At 36.4% G+C, this 20,292-nt stretch overlaps 1 protein-coding gene across 9 annotated transcripts; it reads right to left on the reverse strand.

Moving 5' to 3' along the window:
* Window positions 1–2,747: 2,747 nt before the first annotated feature.
* Window positions 2,748–20,131, reverse strand: LOC127455067 (nucleosome assembly protein 1-like 4). Of its 9 annotated transcripts, none has more exons than XM_051723341.1 (15): window positions 19,941–20,131; window positions 17,276–17,323; window positions 16,558–16,654; window positions 12,485–12,626; window positions 12,222–12,308; window positions 11,999–12,127; window positions 11,687–11,758; window positions 9,933–10,072; window positions 9,676–9,821; window positions 8,261–8,280; window positions 7,895–8,014; window positions 7,749–7,784; window positions 7,559–7,612; window positions 7,312–7,343; window positions 2,748–3,965 (listed from the first exon to the last, which is right to left on the reverse strand). In XM_051723341.1, exons 2-14 carry the CDS (start codon window positions 17,298–17,300, stop codon window positions 7,338–7,340), a joined length of 1,074 nt encoding a protein of 357 aa, XP_051579301.1. In that variant the 5' UTR covers window positions 17,301–17,323; window positions 19,941–20,131; the 3' UTR covers window positions 2,748–3,965; window positions 7,312–7,337. The 9 variants fall into 9 exon arrangements, with proteins under 9 accessions (XP_051579301.1, XP_051579219.1, XP_051579048.1 ...); XM_051723259.1 differs by having other exon boundaries at window positions 2,748–6,623; XM_051723088.1 differs by having other exon boundaries at window positions 7,312–7,349.
* Between the last annotated feature and the right edge of the window lie 161 nt (window positions 20,132–20,292).

The following is a 20,292-nucleotide window of genomic DNA, read 5'->3' on the forward strand; positions in this document are numbered from 1 at the left end:
CCACAAGACATAAACATTGTATGTGTTAACATGATCATAGTGTGATAAAAGCAGGGATTTACCACTGTTACATCATCATGACAACAAAGTGGATGTAACTTTACACAGATGAGGTTAGTAAGTTATTTTATCACACTAAAATCATGTTGAAATGTATAATGTTATATCTCATGGCTATCCTTTTGAAACAGTGTGTATTTTAATGTTTATGAACTGGCCTCTTTCACTTCCAATGTAAGTGCCTTGCAGTAACCGTGATGTTTGCTTTTTTATAAATTTACAAGGCATGAGTCAAAATTGTTTAAAAAAGAAAATTTCTTTAACTTCTAAAGGAACTCTTCCATTCTAAACAGGGTATCCACAGAGGGTTCTCAGAATATCATTGTACAGCAGAGTATTCTGCACATAAAAACAATTAAAGCACATTGAGAATCTATTGTACATATGTAGACTGAACTATTTAGAATTGTCTTGATGTGCGTCCATGCATGTATGAGTGAATTAATGTATTAGAACATGAGTTACTCTGTACAGACTTTTTAGAAACCACCATCTTCTTATTTAGTACAGATCTTTATCACATGGGCATTAAAGCAAATCCTAACTAGCCCCCTATGAGCAGTGGTCAAAATGAGAGAGAACTTGTATCATAACGAGCTCAAAAGTGGATGTTAAACTCTAGAAAAAAGGCTGTGTGCTGGTAAGTTGAGGAATAAGTCCAGTACGGATGACCACCATGCCATAATGAATGTTCCATAAATGGGAGCGTTGTTTGTAAGCAGGAGGGGATCCCTTTCCCACAGTACACTTATCTACATTTGGGTACTCTTCTGAAAGCCATTAATGCACTGCTCCAAACAAGAACTGTGAGCATAGTCAGACATAACTTGATAAATATTCATGAATTGGTATAAGAAGAGGGCTAGGGAAAAAGAGGAGAGAGAGGAGGACTTAACGGAAGAGAATGATGGTAGAATGGAAGGACAGAAACAGGAAGAAAAATGGAGAGGAGAGAAAGGACGAGACACTCAGATGAATGTGGAAACTGGACAAGGCTGAATGCAAGATCTGGACACTTCCCTCTACTTAATCATCCACAGAGACGTAAAGCCCAAGAGGAGACGCAGCACTACACAAAGAGGACAAGAGGCCAATTGAGCGCAGGAACCTCTAAAGGTTTAAGTTTTAAGGTCTATTAGGAAGATAAAACAATTTAGCAAAGTGTTGTCACTAACTCAATTAAAACTGTGGACAGGGGGGATTTGATTTACAAGGGGAAAGCAGAAGAGTTTAAAAGAAGGCAGGAGAGGCAGTTAAAAGGATGATTAAGAAAAAATGACAAGAAAGACATAGGATCAGAAATTAAATCAACAAAAACATTGAATACTTCTGGAAAGTTGAGTATGCCTGCATATACAGTATTTTTGGTTTGGGTGTAATCACTTTTCATCTTTAATTTAATATCCATGGGATAAGGCCTCTTTAGATTTCTCTCCCACTGAGAGAGAATAAGACGGAAGGAGAAAGATGGGTATTGCACATCACATGGGTTTGTGTGTGTTCGCTTGACAATCAGCCCATAACATTTTCAATCCTGACGTCACTTGTTTAATTCACATGGTGGAAATTAACTGTCTTCATCTGGTCCTACAAACTAGACATGGAGATTTGATTGGCAAGTTAGTCCTTCCCATCTATAGCACGTGTCTCTGTGAGACAAACTGGCCTTTGGTACTTCTATAACATAAGATATCTGTCATCCATGCTCCAACTGTATGATTACAGGGTCTGAATATCACCACTAAGCATGTGTTATTACATAACCAATGGATAAAATTTAAAAAGTGCCTGTTGAACTGAATGACAGATGCCATGTAAATATTAACCAGAATAAGATTTCTCCTTGTCTCTGAATAAATAACAATGGAAGAGAAAAAGTAGAAATAGGCAGAAAGCGGATGCAGAGCACCCTAAAGGAATACAACAAAAGTGCACATAATAAGAATCCATTATTTACCCCAGCAGTGTCCCCCTCTGAGGAACATTGCACTTTTGCATCTCGTCAATAGTACTGATCTTGAGGACAGCAGAGTTTGTCTGGACAAATCCAAAAGGTCAAATTATAGTTTAGCATCTTAACCTTCTTAGTCTTCATTCATGAAAATCCAGAAACAGTATTTCTATAAACTTCTACGAACAATGCACCAAGCTTCAAGACAACAGCAGACCCCAGTCATTGCTGCACAACTACAGATTGTCCATGGTCCCAAAATCAAGTAGAAATACCTATATAGTTGAAGCTGTATTTGAAATGATCATATCAGTATAAATCAACTTTGATCTGTTCAAAGAAGACTTCTGTGTATGATCAAGAAACACTAAAATAGCTTCTTATTTTCCTTGAGCAGACCCGACTTGATCCTTTTTATTCAACACTGAGCGCAAACAAAAGTGCACTGAAAAGAATAAATCTTAAAGCCTGGCCTTTTTTTTATCTTTTACATAAGCAGAGAGAGTTTACCATGGTTCTCTTACCACAGGTCTTTGTGTCTGTGAAATTAGCTTGAATTAAATGTAGATCTGAAATGTACTGATACTGAGTGTGCTACTGTAAGCCTACCATCAGACTCCCTTTTCTGAAGCTTTGAAAGAAATACATCTTAACTGTAACATCTAAAAGATAAATGAATCAAAGGCACTTCAATACTGATAAGAAATGGTGATAGTGAGGAGAAATCAGTTCACTCTTATTTGCAATAAACATGTTTAATTTTTTAGTAAGTGCTTGGGCAGTACAGCAAAAGCATTTTAAAAATGCTACAAGGGGCTATAATCAACTGGATACAGTACAGTACATACATCTGCTAAACATATTCTCTCAGGGATCCACCAAGAAGCACAAGACCAATACACTGTGTTCAAAACAATAATAAAATAATGGAAAAGAAGAAAATAATTTAAATAACTCTTAAGTAAAACTAGATACAAAAAAACCTTCCTTTACAAGGCAAAAGAGAACATTTTGCAGGTTAGATTTAATATCAACAGTTTTCACAATGCTGGATACTCGTACACTGTCATCTTGGCATAAAAAACCCTGAGTAACCTATAAGATCCAGTCACAAAATAAAACAGATAACTTTGGGATGTGACATTGTTTTTCAAAAAACAGCCTTGGGGATGTGACCTCCAGGAAATATAATCATCTGCAGTCGTCTCAGAATTCAGTGACCAATGCCAGTAGACTACTGCCATTTGCTATTGTTAATTTCTAAATTGAGCAATTCCAGCAGTATGGAAGAAACTTATATTTAAATACAAACAGTATATACATAAACAAATACAAAGTGCAGAGTTTGTTTTTAATCGTGATGTTCAAGAGGCAAGTCAAAGATGGAAATGTTAGACAAATGCTGTAAAATGTCATCCACATTGTAAAGAGGCCTGATATGATTAAATACAAATTACTCAAGTAGGGATTACCTACCTACTTGCCTGCAAGGTATCATTGATGCATTGGTTGGTTGGTAAGCTAGCTAGTAATTGTCCACACACTTCTCTTAATAAATAAGTGCATAAACATGCTGCTTTGTTCAAAATGTACATAAATAGATATGCTCAAAATATGTCTGCATTCCAAAACCAAGGCCTAAATCATGAATTCAAAAATAGTTTTGTTTTATTTTTATATAAATCTACATTCTGAGGCAGACCGCATGGAATTGCCCAATTTATTTATAGTGCTGTTGTACTATAGCAGTTGAGTTTTGAAATAAGCAATATTTGAAAAAAAAAAAAAAACTTGTTTTCTTTCCAATGTATTGCATCATTGTGGTTGTTTTGTGAGGATGGTGTAATCAGCTGAGACTACACGCAGCACTAGCGAGCTGATGGGGACTAACAGTGTCAGGAGTGAGCAGTCCAAACTACTGTTGTTTGCATTCTGGAGGCTGAGGATCCACACTCTGAAAAAAGTGATGTAAGAGAGGGATGGAGGGGAAGGAAGAAATTCTTATCAAGTAAGAATAACTTTATGACTGCAACTTGAGGCAGAAGCAGCATCAGAGAAAAGGGAGGGTTAACCAGGGAGATATTGTATATCTTCACCTCAGCAGAATGGCTAATGAAAGCACATTTACAGTAACACATCTCCGTTGATCTATGTAGGAACAAAAATGTGAACAATGTAGCTATTAGTTAGGATAAGAGGGTGAGGTGGTCCTGCAGATACTGTACACCACTAAATGGGAAGATAGCACATTTCACCACTGCTTGATCCTTCAGGAGAAAATGTGCCATGCCTGAAGCATTTATTTTTATTAATGGGGTCTTAACATCAGGAATAAAAATGTTCTTGATCTTTCGAAATAAGAGTTTGATTTACTATGAAAACATACTAACATTTTAAGAACTCAAAACTCAAAAACATTTATAGAAACCAAGCAGTAAATCCAGCACATTCATTATAGGGAAAGTTCACCCAAAAATGAAAAAACAAAAAAAATCTCTCATCATTTACTCAACCTTATGCCATCCCAGATATGGATTAATTTATTTTATCTGATTTTTAGAAGAATATTTCATCTCTGTAGGTCCATACAATGCCAAAAATTTGAAGCTCCAAAATCCACATAAGGGCAACATAAAAGTACTCCACAGGACTCTAGTGGTTAAGGAACAGATCAATATTATGTCTTTTTTTTTCTTCTTAATTTTTTACTATAGATTCCCCTCCCTGCTCAGTCAATCTCCAATTTACTACACTTTCTCATTCTTGTGTTTTTAGTGATTCACATTCTTCATGCATATTGCCCTCTACTGGGCAGGGAGGAGAATTTATGCTAAAAATGACTTAATATTGATCTGTTTCTCACTCACACCTATCATATCATGTCTGAAGACATAGATTTAACCACTGGAGTCTTATGGATTACTTTTATGCTGCCTTTTATTGTATTTTGGAGCTTCAAAATTTTGGCACCCATTCACTTGCATTGTATGGACCTACAGAGCTGAAATATTCTTCTAAAAATCTTCATTTGTGTTCTGCAGAAGAAAGAAAGTCATAAACATCTTGGATGCCATAAAATAATGAGAGAATTTTCATTTTTGGTTGAACTATCCCTTTAATAATTGCACACAATTGTTTTTAAGGCTAAAATTCAGCTGGATTCACAGGTGCATTTGCTCTTACCCCTTTTCTAATGTTGATCAATCCAGATTTTTCTAAAAAAGGGAGTGCATTCTCACAGTTAGCAATTAGCATAATCAACTTCATCAGTACGGCCATTCATCACTCTCTGCAAACATATTCTTACACGCTCCAAAGACGTGCTTATGTTTAAGAGCATCTGCAGCAAGATTTGAGGAGATCCAAGTGTGCCATTTTCAAAACCAGTTGAAACTCCTGAGTGTTAACTTATATATGAATCATGATAAAGGCATGAAAACATTCGCACACAGGTTTAACACACAAATATGTGCATATGCAGGGTTAGGGAATGAGACACATTGAGTCTTCAGTGTCAGTACCTGGTGGTTTAGTATCACCCTGCATAGGCAGATATGAAATAAGTTACATTTTTATGTATAATAAAATGTATGAATTCCAAAGAGGATGCCGAGACGCTAATGATTAAATACTAACAAAATCTGTTAAGTAAGATTCTATAAACAGGGTATACAGAAAAAGCTAAATGGATGGAAGGACCTTGTCCCAAATTCTACAACATAGCAATCATGAAACTTTCCTGCTCATGGAAGAGAAACCTTGGATGACTTGGATGACTCACCAAAAGGCAAACAAAAGACAAACTCTTTTCTTTTACAGTCATGTACTGAGATGTTGGGCAAGGCATTAATTACATGAAATGAGTGGTTTTGTCTAGAGGTAGACTGATATATAAGTTTTACTGAGTAATCAGTGCCGATAGTTGCTTTCTGGAACTATTGGTTATCTACAAAAATCGATGATGATTGTTCTGTGGCCAGAGATGTGCTATATCTAAGTCTTTAATCACTGACAATATTCCTCCATATTTTTAGCATCACTTCAATACATATTTTGTTATTTTCATAAGATAATCAAGTGTTTTAAAATGAAGCGAGGGCATGCAAAGAAAAATGCGATGCCCCGTCAGCACATACATTGTCTCCAACTTCATATCTTGTGAATAATAATAATAATAAACCTTATTCCTCTTTAAACATCATCTGGTGAAATATATATAGTACTGTACAAAGGTTTTGGGCACTTGTGAAAAATGTTGCATAGTGAGGATGTCTTCAAAAATAAGGCCATTAATAGTTTTCATTTAGCAATGAATGTCATACAAAGTCCAGTAAACATAAAAAGGCTAAATCAATATTTGGTGTGACCACCTTTGCCTTTAAAACAGCACCAATTCTCCTAGGTGCACTTGGACACAGTTTTTCTTGGTTGTTGGCAGATAGGATGTTTCAAGCTTCTTGATGAACTTGCCACAGTTCTTCTATCTATTTAGGCTGTCTCAGTTGCTTCTGTCCCTTCATGTAATCCCAGACTGACTTAATGATGTTGAGATCCGGGCCCTGTGGGGGCCATACCAGCTGTTGTAGGGCTCTTTGTTCTTCTTCTATTCAATCTATTTGCAAACGGAATGTTGAAATCTAAAACTGATATTTCCTACTGATACATTAAAAGCAGAATATACCAAATAACCATTTTAAGACAAATGTTTCTGTGAAAAATATAATGCGCCTAAGACTTTTGCACAGTACTGTATATACAAAAACCTTCATCTGGTGAATATTTAGGGTATAAAAAGCTTAATTTTGTTAATACTTGAGTACAGAGCCTTGTAACGGAGCCACGTCACTGTCATTTCAAAATAAGAGTCCCCGATGTGTTATGGGCTTGTTTATAATTAAAAGGTTCATATTCTGCACCAAATCTTCATTTTTTTTTTATTATATTATTATTATTATTGGGATTTTGGTAAACAATATACTGTATCTGGGAATTTTTCATCTTTGACTCTTGTGTCTGTGCCAGTCACATTGAGACCCCCCCCCCAATTTACATTCTATTAATTGATTTTAAAAACTATCGGCCAATTAATTGGTTATCAGCCTTTTCCACCACCTTAGTTATCGGCAAAACCCACTATCGGTCGACCTCTAGTTTAGTCCAATGTTACAGGGTTGCTGTGGGCATGGGATAGCAGACATATGGACAGGGATGAAGATGGGGGGCGGAGGGTGGGGGTGTTGTGTGGAGGCGGAGGCATGACAGCACCAATCTGGAATGGATTCATGACATTTCTTTCTTACCTAAAAATGTATGAGATGAGAATGACTTATGCCTGTAACTAGAGTAAAGGAGGGGGTTGGAGAACAACAACAAATCACTATTAATCATCTGACATGCAAATTACCAACAAATGTTCATCAGAAGAAAAGAGAAAATAAATAGTTACAGAGACTGAGGAGTACTGCATGAAATGATGCTCAGAGACAATGCAATAGTTCATTTTTAATCAACTACACAGCTTAAGTTGGAATCTAAATCCAAACTGACCTTTGAATCTAACTCTCCCTCCTCCTCATCATCTTCATCCTCCTCATCTTGGTCCTATTTCACACAAAACACAGTTACATCACAATACCAACAAAAATACCACACAAAACAGGAGTTATTTCATTGCAAAGTTTTACAGAACATTTAATTCTCCAGTTGTCATTAAATAATACATCAATGGTAAATTCACCTCCTCTTCACCTTCATCCAGTTCCTCGTCCTCAAACTGTCAGGTATTAAGAACAGACACAAACTTTACAAAATGGATGTTCATTGAAAGCATTCTGCTGAATCATAGACTTCTTAAGACCGAAGGTTTTTTGGCCAAATACATACACTCTCATCATCCTCCAGAGCTTCTCCTGTGAAATACAAAACTGCTCTCGGTACGATTCGTTCCCGGAAGAAATGACCAATTTCAAAATCTGTGGCTAAGGTGTACTCCGAATCCTCATCCTGTTAAAAAGGACACACACACACACACACACACACACACACACACACACACACACAGGTATTCAATCAGCTTCATTGTTCATTTGGAGATGAAAAGTAAATGCAATGGTTTTAATAAGGCAGACAGTGACATCTTACACTGGAAAACCATATACAGTTTTTAATTTAAAAAGTAAATGAATGGCTAAAACTAAACTGGTTAAGATAAAACAAAAACAAAAAACCTCAAAGAAACACAATACTCACCAACTCTTTATCTGGTGAAACTAAAAAGGAAAATAAAAATACTGGTGACTTCATGCATTTTTAAAAGAGTAACTGTAGAAAAAATTATTGTCTAAAAAAGTGTGCACATCCAACCTAAGTGCAGGATACAGTGCAGCATGTCTGCACACTGATATTGTTGCTTCAATATTTGTGTTCCTCACTTATTCTTAATAATTAAAATACTGAAGTAAATAATTGTCCTACAATACTAAATAAATGTCAAAAAACATAATTTAGAAGTATAATAACCTAATTAAACAGTCTGCAAATTTTAACGGGGGATGTGCTTTGCTGAACTATTTCTGTTAGTAGTCTTTTGGTAAGATTTAGAAGCATGACCAATCTCCACATGATTTATAAGTGTTATTAATGTCTTTACAGTCAAACATGTTAGTTTCAAAATATAATTGTGGTAATGTGAGAGTGGCCGAGCAACGTCTGTGGAGAGCGAGGCCGGGAGAGGAAGAACGGTAAGGATTGACACCTGTGGGAAATTATCTCTAACAGCTGTTCTGTGTTACATTGACAGCTGGAGAGGGATAAAAAGGGAGTCCACACTGCCGGAGGAGAGAGAGAGGGACACACGCAGCAGAGTGTGAAAGTGTGTAAAATAAAAGACTTGTATTGAACGTTTAAGTCAGAGACCTTGTCACAGTGGTCGCTTGGCCATGCCAACATCACCACAATAATGTTTTCTAAAGTGTCCCTTCCACCTTATCACTCCCCCCCACCCCACCACCCCCCATTTCATTTATCAGAATGGGAGACAGAGATGGGAGACCAGCTGGAAGAGGTGTTATTATGGCCAGCACGGGGTGCTCAACCTACTGTCTGTGTGTGTCCTAATGCCCCAGTCTATTGACAGGGACACTATACTGTAAAAAGGCACCGTCCATCAGATGAGATGTAAAGCTATAAAAATCATAGGTATTTCTTGGTGGCCAGTGTCCTGGCTATGTTTCCACCATTGGTCTCAATTCATCACTGCCTCCTAATAATTCCCTATATATTTTATATAATTATAATCCCCTATATAACTGGCTATATCACTGTACTTCACTCTTCACCAATAGCTGGTGTGTGTTCTGGCACACTATGGCTGCCATCACTTAATCAAGGTGGGTGCTGCACACTGGAGGTGGTTGAGGAGATTCTCCCTACAACTTTATATAAACTGCTTTGAGTGGAAGTATCCAGAGAAGCACTTTATCAATGTGAGGAATTATTGTCTATTATTATATTCACATTCTATAACATTTGAGACTTAGACAGCAAAAAATTAAACCTTACCGCCTATGATTTCCCAATGTATCATTCAACCTTCTAATATGAGTCACCTGTTATACGCTTTCATAAAAGTTAGCATGTACATCTGTCATATTCTGAATTTGTACCTTTAATAGGGTTGAAAAAGTTGAAAAAGGAGTCATTGGGCACTTGTTTGGTGACTACCCTCGCTGTCCCCCTGCCTTTGTGCTTTTGCTTCTTCTTGATCATTTTGACGGTCACATCTTTGCCTTTGTGCCAATCAATTTCACACCTGCAAACAGGAGTAGATGTAAAATGACAAACTGTGTCAAGGAACCTGATGCTAGAATGAAACGCAGCTGAAAATCTGAGTAGTTATAGTACAATATGAGTGATTGCTCACCCTTCACAGTCAATGATTTCAGGTCCCTCGAATGAAAATGGATCCTCTGCATCTGGCTCTGACTTCATCTTGTATACTTTTGTGAGGACTGTGTTGGTGAAGTATTCATTGGGTTCAAAATGAAACTCTAATGTGAAACTCTGTCCAAAGATTGAAAAATACATACATATTGCAACTGTAAAATGATACAAGCAGCATGTGTTAGCAATTTGATAAGACCTTAAAGGGATTGTTAAAGGTGCACTCAATAATGTTTCCCCATTAAAAAATGTTACTCCTAAAGAAATTAATTGTAATTTTGAAACATACGTATAAAATCATGACCACTCACATGAGATGAAGACTCCAGTCATATCAGTAACCTTATAAAAGCTGCCATTTTAGAATCACATGAATCCTACTCGCTTAATCTCAGTAACCGTCTTGTTATTGAACACTTTCACTCTTGGGTTAAATGAATCATGGCTGATTGTGAATTGTGAATTTCTATAATGGCATCTGTAACTGGACACTACTGATTTTGAATGAAGCTGCATCCCCACCACTAGGTGTCACTGTAAGTCCAAGATGACAAACAAAAAGTTACTGAGTGCACCTTTAAAAAAATGAACATTTTCTCATCATTTACTCACCCTCATGCCACTCCAGATGTGTATGACTTTCTTTCTTCTGCTAAACACAAACAAATATTTTAGAAGAATATTTCAGCTCTGTTGGTCCATACAATGCAAGTGAATGGTGGCCAGAACTTTGAAGCTCAAAAAAAGCACATAAAGGCAGCATAAATGTAATCCATATAAGACTCCAGTGGTTAAATCCATGTCTTCTATAGTGACATGATAGGTGTGGGTGAGGAACAGATCAATATTTAAATCCTTTTTTCCTATAAATCTCCACCTTTGACCAACACAGACCAGTAGATGACAATATGCACGAAGAACGTGAATCACCAAAAACAAAAGAAGAATAATATGAAAGTAAAAGTGGACATTTATAGTAAAAAATGACTTAAATATTGATCTGTTTCTCACCCACCCCTATCAATATTGCTTCAGAAGACATTTAACCACTGGAATCTTATGGATTACTTTAATGCTGCCTTTATTTTCTTTTTGAGCTTCAAAGTTCTGGCCACCATTCACTTTTGTGAGGACCTACAGAGATGAAATATTCTTCAAAAAATCTTTGTGTACAGCAGAAGAAAGTCATACACATCTGGGATGGCGTGAGAACGAGTAAATGAGGAGAGAATTTTCATTTTTGGGTGAACTTTTCTTGTAATATGATGTAACAGAGGCTTAAATCTATTCAGATATTAATCTCATGTAGCACGTTGAAATCTATTCAGATCTCAATTTAATGCAACAGAGAATTAAATCTATTCAGATTTTAATTTCTTCACAGGTTTCTATACACATTCATTTTGAATTCAACAAAAACGCTTACACAGTGTCCTAACCAGGCATTACAGGAAACGTTTCCAGCAATAAGCAATTTGTCTGTTTACATTGCATGCAAAAATGTGCCCATGTGACACAATCACAGCCAATCAGGATATATTTGATGTTTAATTTACTGTTATGTACTTCAGAATGTTGGATCAATGAGATTTCACAGTGGACATGGCTACAGTGCAATGCAGCAGAAACAGAAAAAGTGATCAACAAAATGTCCTGTCGCTCGCCGCTTGTCGTGGCGGGTTTGGACAAAAATTCACTCCTGATTTGGACATAGTGTTAATACATTGTCCTTACCATGGGCTGATCTGGACCAGAAAATATCATTTTAATATCTTGTAAATGTTTAAGTATTGGCTCATCATGTTCCTGTTGAGACAGAGAGCATTTTGGGCAGCATAAGTATATTTAAGTATAGTATATTTTCTTAACAAATATGCTTTTTAAACAAAATTTTTTACCATGATCATATCTGTCTTAAGTAAATTCATAATGAGACATATAATGCCAATTCAACATTACAGGGCAAAAAGAAAACATTAAATAATCAATCAGAAAAGACGACAAATAATTCAGCAGCTGAGAATATCTGATGTTCTGCTGGTTCACCTGCAGCATATCACTCAACATGTCCACACTTCTGAATATGGTGAGCCAGAACTCTGGAACTCCCTTGGGTGTCTCCTCATTAGCATCCTTTGTCTTTTCCTCTATAGCAGCTTTCTTCTTCAAATCTTCCTGAAAAAGAAAGTTGTCTAAGAATACGGTTCAAAGAGCTAACTACTGTCAGCATATGGTCTGGCTTCAATGTGAGTGGAGAGATAATACTCACTGCTAATGCTTCTTCATCCTCATGTTCACTCTGCCATTCGCACTCCTCATCAGTTGGTTCCACTTTTCCAGAGACAATGTCTTTTCTCTAGAAACACACAAAAAGATTGCACATGATGGCTCTAACAGGAACAAATATGTATTTAAAGTATATATATATAAATATATATATATATATATATATATATATATATATATATATATATATATATATATATATATATATTAAAAAAAAACATACCATACAAAATCACAACAACTTACTTTGTCAAATAACGGCTGATAAAGAGCGGCATACTTCCGCTCCAGCTCATGCACCTCCTTATAAAACTTGGCTTCAATGTGCATGCTGTTAACCTGAAGGTTCTTTAAGGCATGGACTCTTCTTTTCACAGACTTGGGTAAGCTGGACAGAAGGAGATGGGAGGGAAAGAGAAGGCAGACATGAGCAGATGGGTGTCCGGTAATGCAAAGCTGGACTGGTGCATTTCCCTGCTCTCTGGGGTCAACAGTACAAGATCTCTTTTCAAATCACATTGTGAATTTCATCTCTCATAACCCAAGTCATGTGTTTCATGCAAACAGCACAGGAGGCAGAGGTGGGTAGTAACGCGCTACATTTACTTGAGTAACTTTTTGGAAAAAAAAGTGGGTACTTTTTACTATCATTTCTAATGATTTTTTTTTTTACTTTTACTTCTTTACAATGGGTGGCGTTCATGTCGTTACATTACTGGGTTTAATTTTAATTAATGTGTAATTTATTGAGAGATTACTGAATGGGACTTTTAGGAGAGCGGATATTCATACAGCTGCACATGCTGCTGTCACAGACTGTCACTCAATCATTGCTGCAGCATCAAACTCTTCAAACAAAGTGAAACACTTTCTTCACTCCTCACAGTGAAAAAAAGATTAGTTTCGTCATGCAATGCCTTAATTTAACACCAAGACAAGCGGATAATTCAAGATTAAAATCACAGCTTCAACTTAAGGCAGCAGCTGAGGTAAATTTTGGCTCAAATCCTAACGCGGGCTTTTCTGTGTAATGTGATGGTCATTTTCAGGGTGATTCTGTAACTGGGCTCTTATGACATCCGTTTTTAAGTGAACATCTTTAAATCAGTGCAGCAATATATCAGTGCGCTTTGTCCCGCGTCCCGCATGTCATGAGCAGTATTTACGCATTTACTAGAAACTATTGCAGCTACTTCAGGCGGATTAACTATAAATCCATGTAAACATCCAAGTTAAGTGTAAATCACTGCCATTCGTGTAATCGACAACTGGAGCACGAACAGACAGCATTTCTGCGCGTGCACAGCGAGGTGCACCGGGCGCGCGCGTGAGAGATCTGCGGGCGCGAGGCGATCGTATGGTGAAGAGAGTGGCTGTGTCCGCAATCGTTCACTCATTCACTATTTAATATATAGTGAATGGCAGTTAGTGCACTATGTCTCAGCAGTAAGTGAACAAAATGAGTGATTCGGACGCTGACGTATACACCGAGTGTCGGAGCTCTGAGGCTGTCACAGAAACAACATCACATATAAACTTTTAAAATATTTGAGCCTTACTTGTTATTCTTATTAAATAATATGTTAATACAATAAATCTTCATTCTGTTTTTCATTTTTAATATATACTGTGTGTTAACATAAAGAGTAAATACATTATCAAATAATGAGTACATTTTAAAATGTATCTGTATGTTTTGTCTCTCTCTATGTTATTATGTTATTTTAATCAAGTAATGATTCGTCAAAAAGTCATTTACTACGTTCAGCATGAAATAAAACATTGCAGGAGTGAAGGAAGCAGTAAACTCCCAGCTCGTACGTCTTCCCCGTGGTGGATTGTGGGAAAATAACCATTGTCAAGTGTACATCAAATGTGCACTTCAAATTAGAGTGCATTGTAAGAATGAGTGAACAAAAGTAAGGAACGAGTGGCTCACTCAGAATTCAGACACCACTACAAAATGGCAGACACCCGAAATAGTGCACTACAGTGGATAGGGGGCGGTTTCAGACACAGCGAGTGTTCCACCACCAGAGTTGGTGACCTACACACTAGAGTGCGGCGGTACAGCTGTACAGAACTAAGGATCTAAATACTTAAGACACTGAAATAAGAATCCACACAGGACTTTAAAAGCTATGAAATAGTGAAAGGCATTAATAAAGCATGATCTTGCTTTGGTTTATATTTCAGCATTATATATAATGTCCTTGTGGGACATTTTCACTGTAATATTTACTAGAAATGTTTCCAAACCTCTCTTCTTATTGACAAATTCATCCAGATCTGATAAGAGCCCTTAAAGGTATAGTTCACCCAAAAATTACAGTTCTCATTATTTACTCACTCTCATACCACCCCAGATGTGTATGACTTTGTTTCATCTGTTGAACTCAAATGAAGATTTTTAGAAGAATTTCTCAGCTCTGTAGGTCCATACAATGCAAGTGAATGGGTGCCAACATTATAAAGCTAAACAAAATCACATAAGTCAGCATAAAAATAATAAGACTCCAGTGGTTAAATCAGTATCTTCAGAAGCGATGTGATAGGTGTGGATGAGAAACAGAGAAACAGATCACTTTCACATTCTTCTTCTTGTGTTTTTGGTGATTCACATTCTTCTCTGCATATCGCCCACTGCTTTCTAGCAGAAAATGACAAATATTGATCTGTTTCTCACCCACACCTATCATATCACTTCTGAAGACATGGATTTAACCACTGGAGTCTTATGGATTACTTTTATGCTGCCTTTATGTGCTTTTTGGAGCATCAAAATTTTGGCCTACAGAGCTAAAATATTCTTTTAAAAATCTTAATTTGTGTTCTGCAGAAGAAAGGAAGTCATACACATCTGGGATGGCATGAGGGTGAGTAAATGATGAGAGAACTTTCATTTTTGGGTAAACTATCTCTTTAAAGTGATTGCTCAACCATAATTTAATATTCTGTCATCATTTCTCTACCCTCATCCAGTGTGATGCTTTGCATTATGTGGAAAACAAAATATGTTAGACAGAATGTTAGGGACTGTCAGTCTCACTCACCATTCACTTTCAAAATAAGGAGAGAACAAAAAACACATTCATTGAAAGTAAATAGTGACTCAGGCAAACATTCTGTCTAATATCTCCTTATTGTGTTGCATGGAAAAAAGAAAGTCATATGGGTTTGGAACAACATGATGGTGAATGATGACAGAATTTCCATTAATAATAATAATAATAATAATAATTCTGTAATACATCTTAAATGTGTATTATGTAATGGAATATATGGGAGTAAACGTCCATTATGTCATTTGTGAAAGTAACGAGTTACTCACTACTTGAGTACTCTTTTAATTGGATACTTTCTTACTCAAGTAATTATTTATGTTAGTACTTTTACTTCTACTTGAGTAATTTTTTTTTTTTTATTTTTTTTTAAGTAATTGTACTTTTACTTGAGTACAGTTTTTGGCTACTCTACCCACCTCTGACAGGGGGTTATAATAAGGTTTGTTTATCACTGATTCTGTTTTAACGAAAGTAGACTGCTAGATAATTTAACGATACGGTCAAATGAATACAGCTAACTTTCTGCCTTGTACCCATGAGCATCATTATCCTCTCATCATAGTATGAATCTTACTTGCACTCTTTGAAGGCTGTGAGTTATTAGCAGCTTCTAACAACTCTAAATCCTGTGTAATCATTAAAAGTTTGCGAGATTGTTATGTGCATCATTAAACCTTTCATGCACATTCGGGATGAATGATAATTACAAACTGATGACTTGAGAGTTTTAATAAGACATGACAGCATTTCTGTCAAGTGAATACAGTGAGCAGCTGGTGCTTGCTGGTTTTTGATACATGGTCAATTCTGGGAATTTCCAGGGAAAATACTTTACTACAGATAGGAAAGATTAAAAACAAAGATGTAACTAGGCATTAAAAAAAACTGGAAAAGCATATCACTTATTATCTATCCAATGAGAACAGGCAAGCCAACAACGATATGCTGTTTGCTTAGATATGTAAAATGCAATAGTTCTGATCAGTGGTTCTCAACTTGTTTTGCTTCGGGACCCAGATATTACATTGGACATAAAGTGGTGACCCATCATCATAAAAAACATAACCTGTATTAAATGTATCCTGGGTCCGATTCTCTTTTATCTTGCATAATTTTGTTCATGGTGATCAAGTATAGGGGCTTGTATCAAGTGGCATTATTTATACAAGTGAGACATTTTTTCTTCCCCTTTTAAAAGTTTATGAGCCTAAACTTTAGAGTGTAAGAAAGTGCTTCAATGATTCACTTGCTTACCTCTCCATGACTGAAGCACTATGTGAGACACTGTCGACTTTTTCCTGAAGAGCAGCCAATACCTGTGGGTTCTGCATCGCCTGGTCACTCACCTTGCCTGAAAACAACATGCTATTACCTTACACAGCAAGCAAAAACCAACCTATACACCAAGGAAGCATTTATCAGAAAAATATTCTTATGAATACACTCACTTTTTATATTCAATATTCAATTCTTTTCACTATTCAATAGTTTTCTTTCCACAAAAGTTAAAGTATGGAATGCACGACTGCCTTAAAACTTAGAAACAAGACAATATACTTTAAACATTAGGCTACTTTCCAGAAAAAAAAAAGAAAAAAAAAAAAAGAAGAAAAAAAAAATATATCACACATCTTAAAAGGAAACATGAAATCATATTCTACCCAGCAGAAAGTTTCAAATTAAATTTTGTCCCCAGAAGGTTTGAGAGAATGCACACATTCTTAACAGACTTTTCCATTAAATCTTTGGCAGTGATGTGCTTTAAACGTCATTAAACTTTTACACTGAAACATTATACTGGCTTTGTCAAAGTAGCACTGTGAATCAAAAAATATTCTAACCACCACAAATAAAAAAAACTCTCCACCATCTAATTAATGACAGCATTTCAAAAGCTATTACACAGTATGTCTTATTTAAAGGATGTGAGGTTGCTCATGAAAGACTTGAACAAGACATGGCGGTTCTTTACCTTTGGCTTCATTGTCACCATCCATCTTGATACCACAGCTCCAAAATTCTGCAGGAAAAACACAATGCACAACCTCATACAACTTCAGCTTTTCTAAAAGTATGTTGTTAACTTTGTTTCGTGGTAAACTACTTTTCTTAAACTAAACTTTCTTTAATAGTCAAATTTTTTGTTTAAGTGTTGGAAAATTACTGTGTTGTATCTGTTATGAGATAATGTTTAAGCATGATAAAAGGTTTAGTGCTGCTGGGCATCATCTACCACTGCACATCCAAAACATTAGTGTAGTTAACATATTTCTTATCTAAATGACCACAATGTATTTGGTATGTGAACTGTAGAGTTTAAAAGGGAAAAAAGCAGATCAAGCCACATTAATTGGGAATTGTACATTGTAAGCAGTAAACCAAAATAACCCTAACAAAAATATGCCACGGTCAGTGTCAGAAATGTACTTTTCCATAAAGAGGCAATAATTGCCCTCTGGATTTGATTTTCCGGGGAATAAAAAAAAAAAAAAAATATTATAAATGTATGAGGGCTTTTTTTAAAAATAATTTTTTTAAATTAAAATTATACTGTCATCCTTTTATTCAAATACTTAAATTGAATCAATTCATTTGGGGCCTGAGTAGCTCAGCGAGTATTGATGCTGACTACCACCCCTAGAGTCGCGAGTTCGAATCCAGGGTGTGCTGAGTGACTCCAGCCAGGTCTCCTAAGCAACCAAAGTGGCCCGGTTGCTAGGGAGGGTAGAGTCACATGGGGTAACCTCCTTGTGGTCGTGATTAGTGGTTCTCGCTCTCAACGGGGCACGTGGTAAGTTGTGCGTGGATCGCGGAAAGTAGCATGAGCCTCCACATATTGAGAGTCTCCACGGTGTCATGCACAATGAGCCGATTGACGGTTTCAGAAGCGGAGGCAACTGAGACTTGTCCTCCGCCACCCGGATTGAGGTGAGTAACCACGCCACCACGAGGACCTACTAAGTAGTGGGAATTGGGCATTCCAAATTGGGAGAAAAGGGGAATTTAAAAATCTGAATCAATTCATTAAGTTCTCAATCTGAATAATAAGAATGCAAATATTTACTCCTACCCATAAAAATAAATCGCCAAATAATTTATGTGATAAGGTTTATAATTAGGCTTAGAATAGAATGTCAATAACTACATCAGATGTTATTAATAAAAAAAAAAAAAGAAATGTAACATTCTTCTTTTGGTTTTGGCGATTCACATTTGTGCATATCACCACTGGGCAGGGAGGAGAATTTACAGTAAAAAAAGGCCTTAAATATTGATCTGTTTCTCACACCCACCTATCATATTGCTTCAAAAGACATAGATTTAACCACTGGAGCCTGATGGATTATCTTTATGCTGCCTTAATGTGCTTTTTGGAGCTTTAAAGTTCTGACCACCATTCACTTGCATTTTATGGACCTACACAGCTGAGATATTCTTTTAAAAAATTCTGCCCCCACATTTTGAATTTCAGGGGCATTTATTTTTTCACTTTTGAGTGCATTTTTGCCCCAAGCCCTCTTAATTTCTAACCCTGGTCAAGGCAATTATAATTTGGCAAAATTCCACAGTTATTACAGTTACTTTTAATACAATTAATCTGTAATGACTTGGCTTTCACCACCACAGTCAGAAATTAAAGTGACCAAAAGATTCCATATTAATGTTACAGAATTATTTTGTATTAACGAAAACTACACTTATCGTGGTAACTTTTTCAAGGAAAAGCACAAATTGGTAGGTTCTATTTGTTAACATTAATAAATGCATTAGGTATAATAAACTAATAATGAACAACACATTTGACGGTATTTATTAATATTGGTTAATGTGAATTTAGAAAATTACAATTGTTCATTGTTAGTTCATAATGCATAAACCAATGTTAACAAACACAACTTTTACTTTTTAAATTAAGTTAACCAAGATTAATAAATGCAGTAAAATATTGTTCATGTTAGTTCATGCTACCTAATGCAGTTAAATATTGTAAACGTATACAGCTTTACTGTAGTGCTCCCCAAAAACTGATAAGTGTCCATTCTATTTAAATGGTTACATTTAAAAGGTTTATGTTTATGTAGAGCTCCAAACAGATGTGTTTATGTTGACGCCCATCAGATTTCTGCGCTAGCAGCTAACGCGCCGAACTAGCCACATGATAAAATAAATCACTTCTAACACGCGTTTAGAGTTCAGCGCAGGTGACGGAGGGGGTCAGACCCCAGAGGGGGGACAATGGAGATCTCCAGGCGAACAGAGGCACACTGAAGACAGGGGGCAAGTGGAGATGGCACTGCTAGTGTTAGCAGGCTAACACACCACTACACACATGATCAGACAGCTCGGGGTCTGGGGTTTGATTTGTCTGTCCAGATTAACTGGTTACAGGACAGTTGTTTACTCACTGCTTTTATTTAACCAGTAACAATTCGCATTAGTTACTCACAACTTACTTAAAATAATGATGGCATGCAGAAAGCGCACATGCCGCACAGTCATATAAGATATTTATAACCACTGAAATGTAATCCAGTCTGCTTTGCAATAAACTAGACATGCATATGGCAGATATTTAAAAGCAATATATCTCGTATATATATGTTAAATATTTTATAAAGGGAACATGCGGCTCTTACCTGGATAAGCTGCTGTTGTTCAGCTGATGGACTCGGCAGTAAAGCTGAAGTGCATTGGTCCAAATAACTCCCCGCCTCAGTCAGTGAAATCCCAAACACACATCACACCCCACTAAGCTGTTGGCTCAGAAGAACCTAGTGAACAGTTTTTGGGCACCACAATCGCGTCCCGCTGCCTAAAGCGTTACTATCTTTTTAATCTTGCGTTTGTGTAAGTTTGTGCAGATGTTTCATGATAGTTTTACTGTCTCCACTTACTTTGGTTTGTGTAGAGACTCTGAACTGAACATCTGTAGATGTTTGCAATGTATTAAACTACAATTGTACGACTAGAAGACTTAGTTAGACGATA

This window comes from Myxocyprinus asiaticus, chromosome 1 (genome assembly GCF_019703515.2).
Source record: "Myxocyprinus asiaticus isolate MX2 ecotype Aquarium Trade chromosome 1, UBuf_Myxa_2, whole genome shotgun sequence".
Classification (NCBI taxonomy): Eukaryota; Metazoa; Chordata; class Actinopteri; order Cypriniformes; family Catostomidae; genus Myxocyprinus; species Myxocyprinus asiaticus.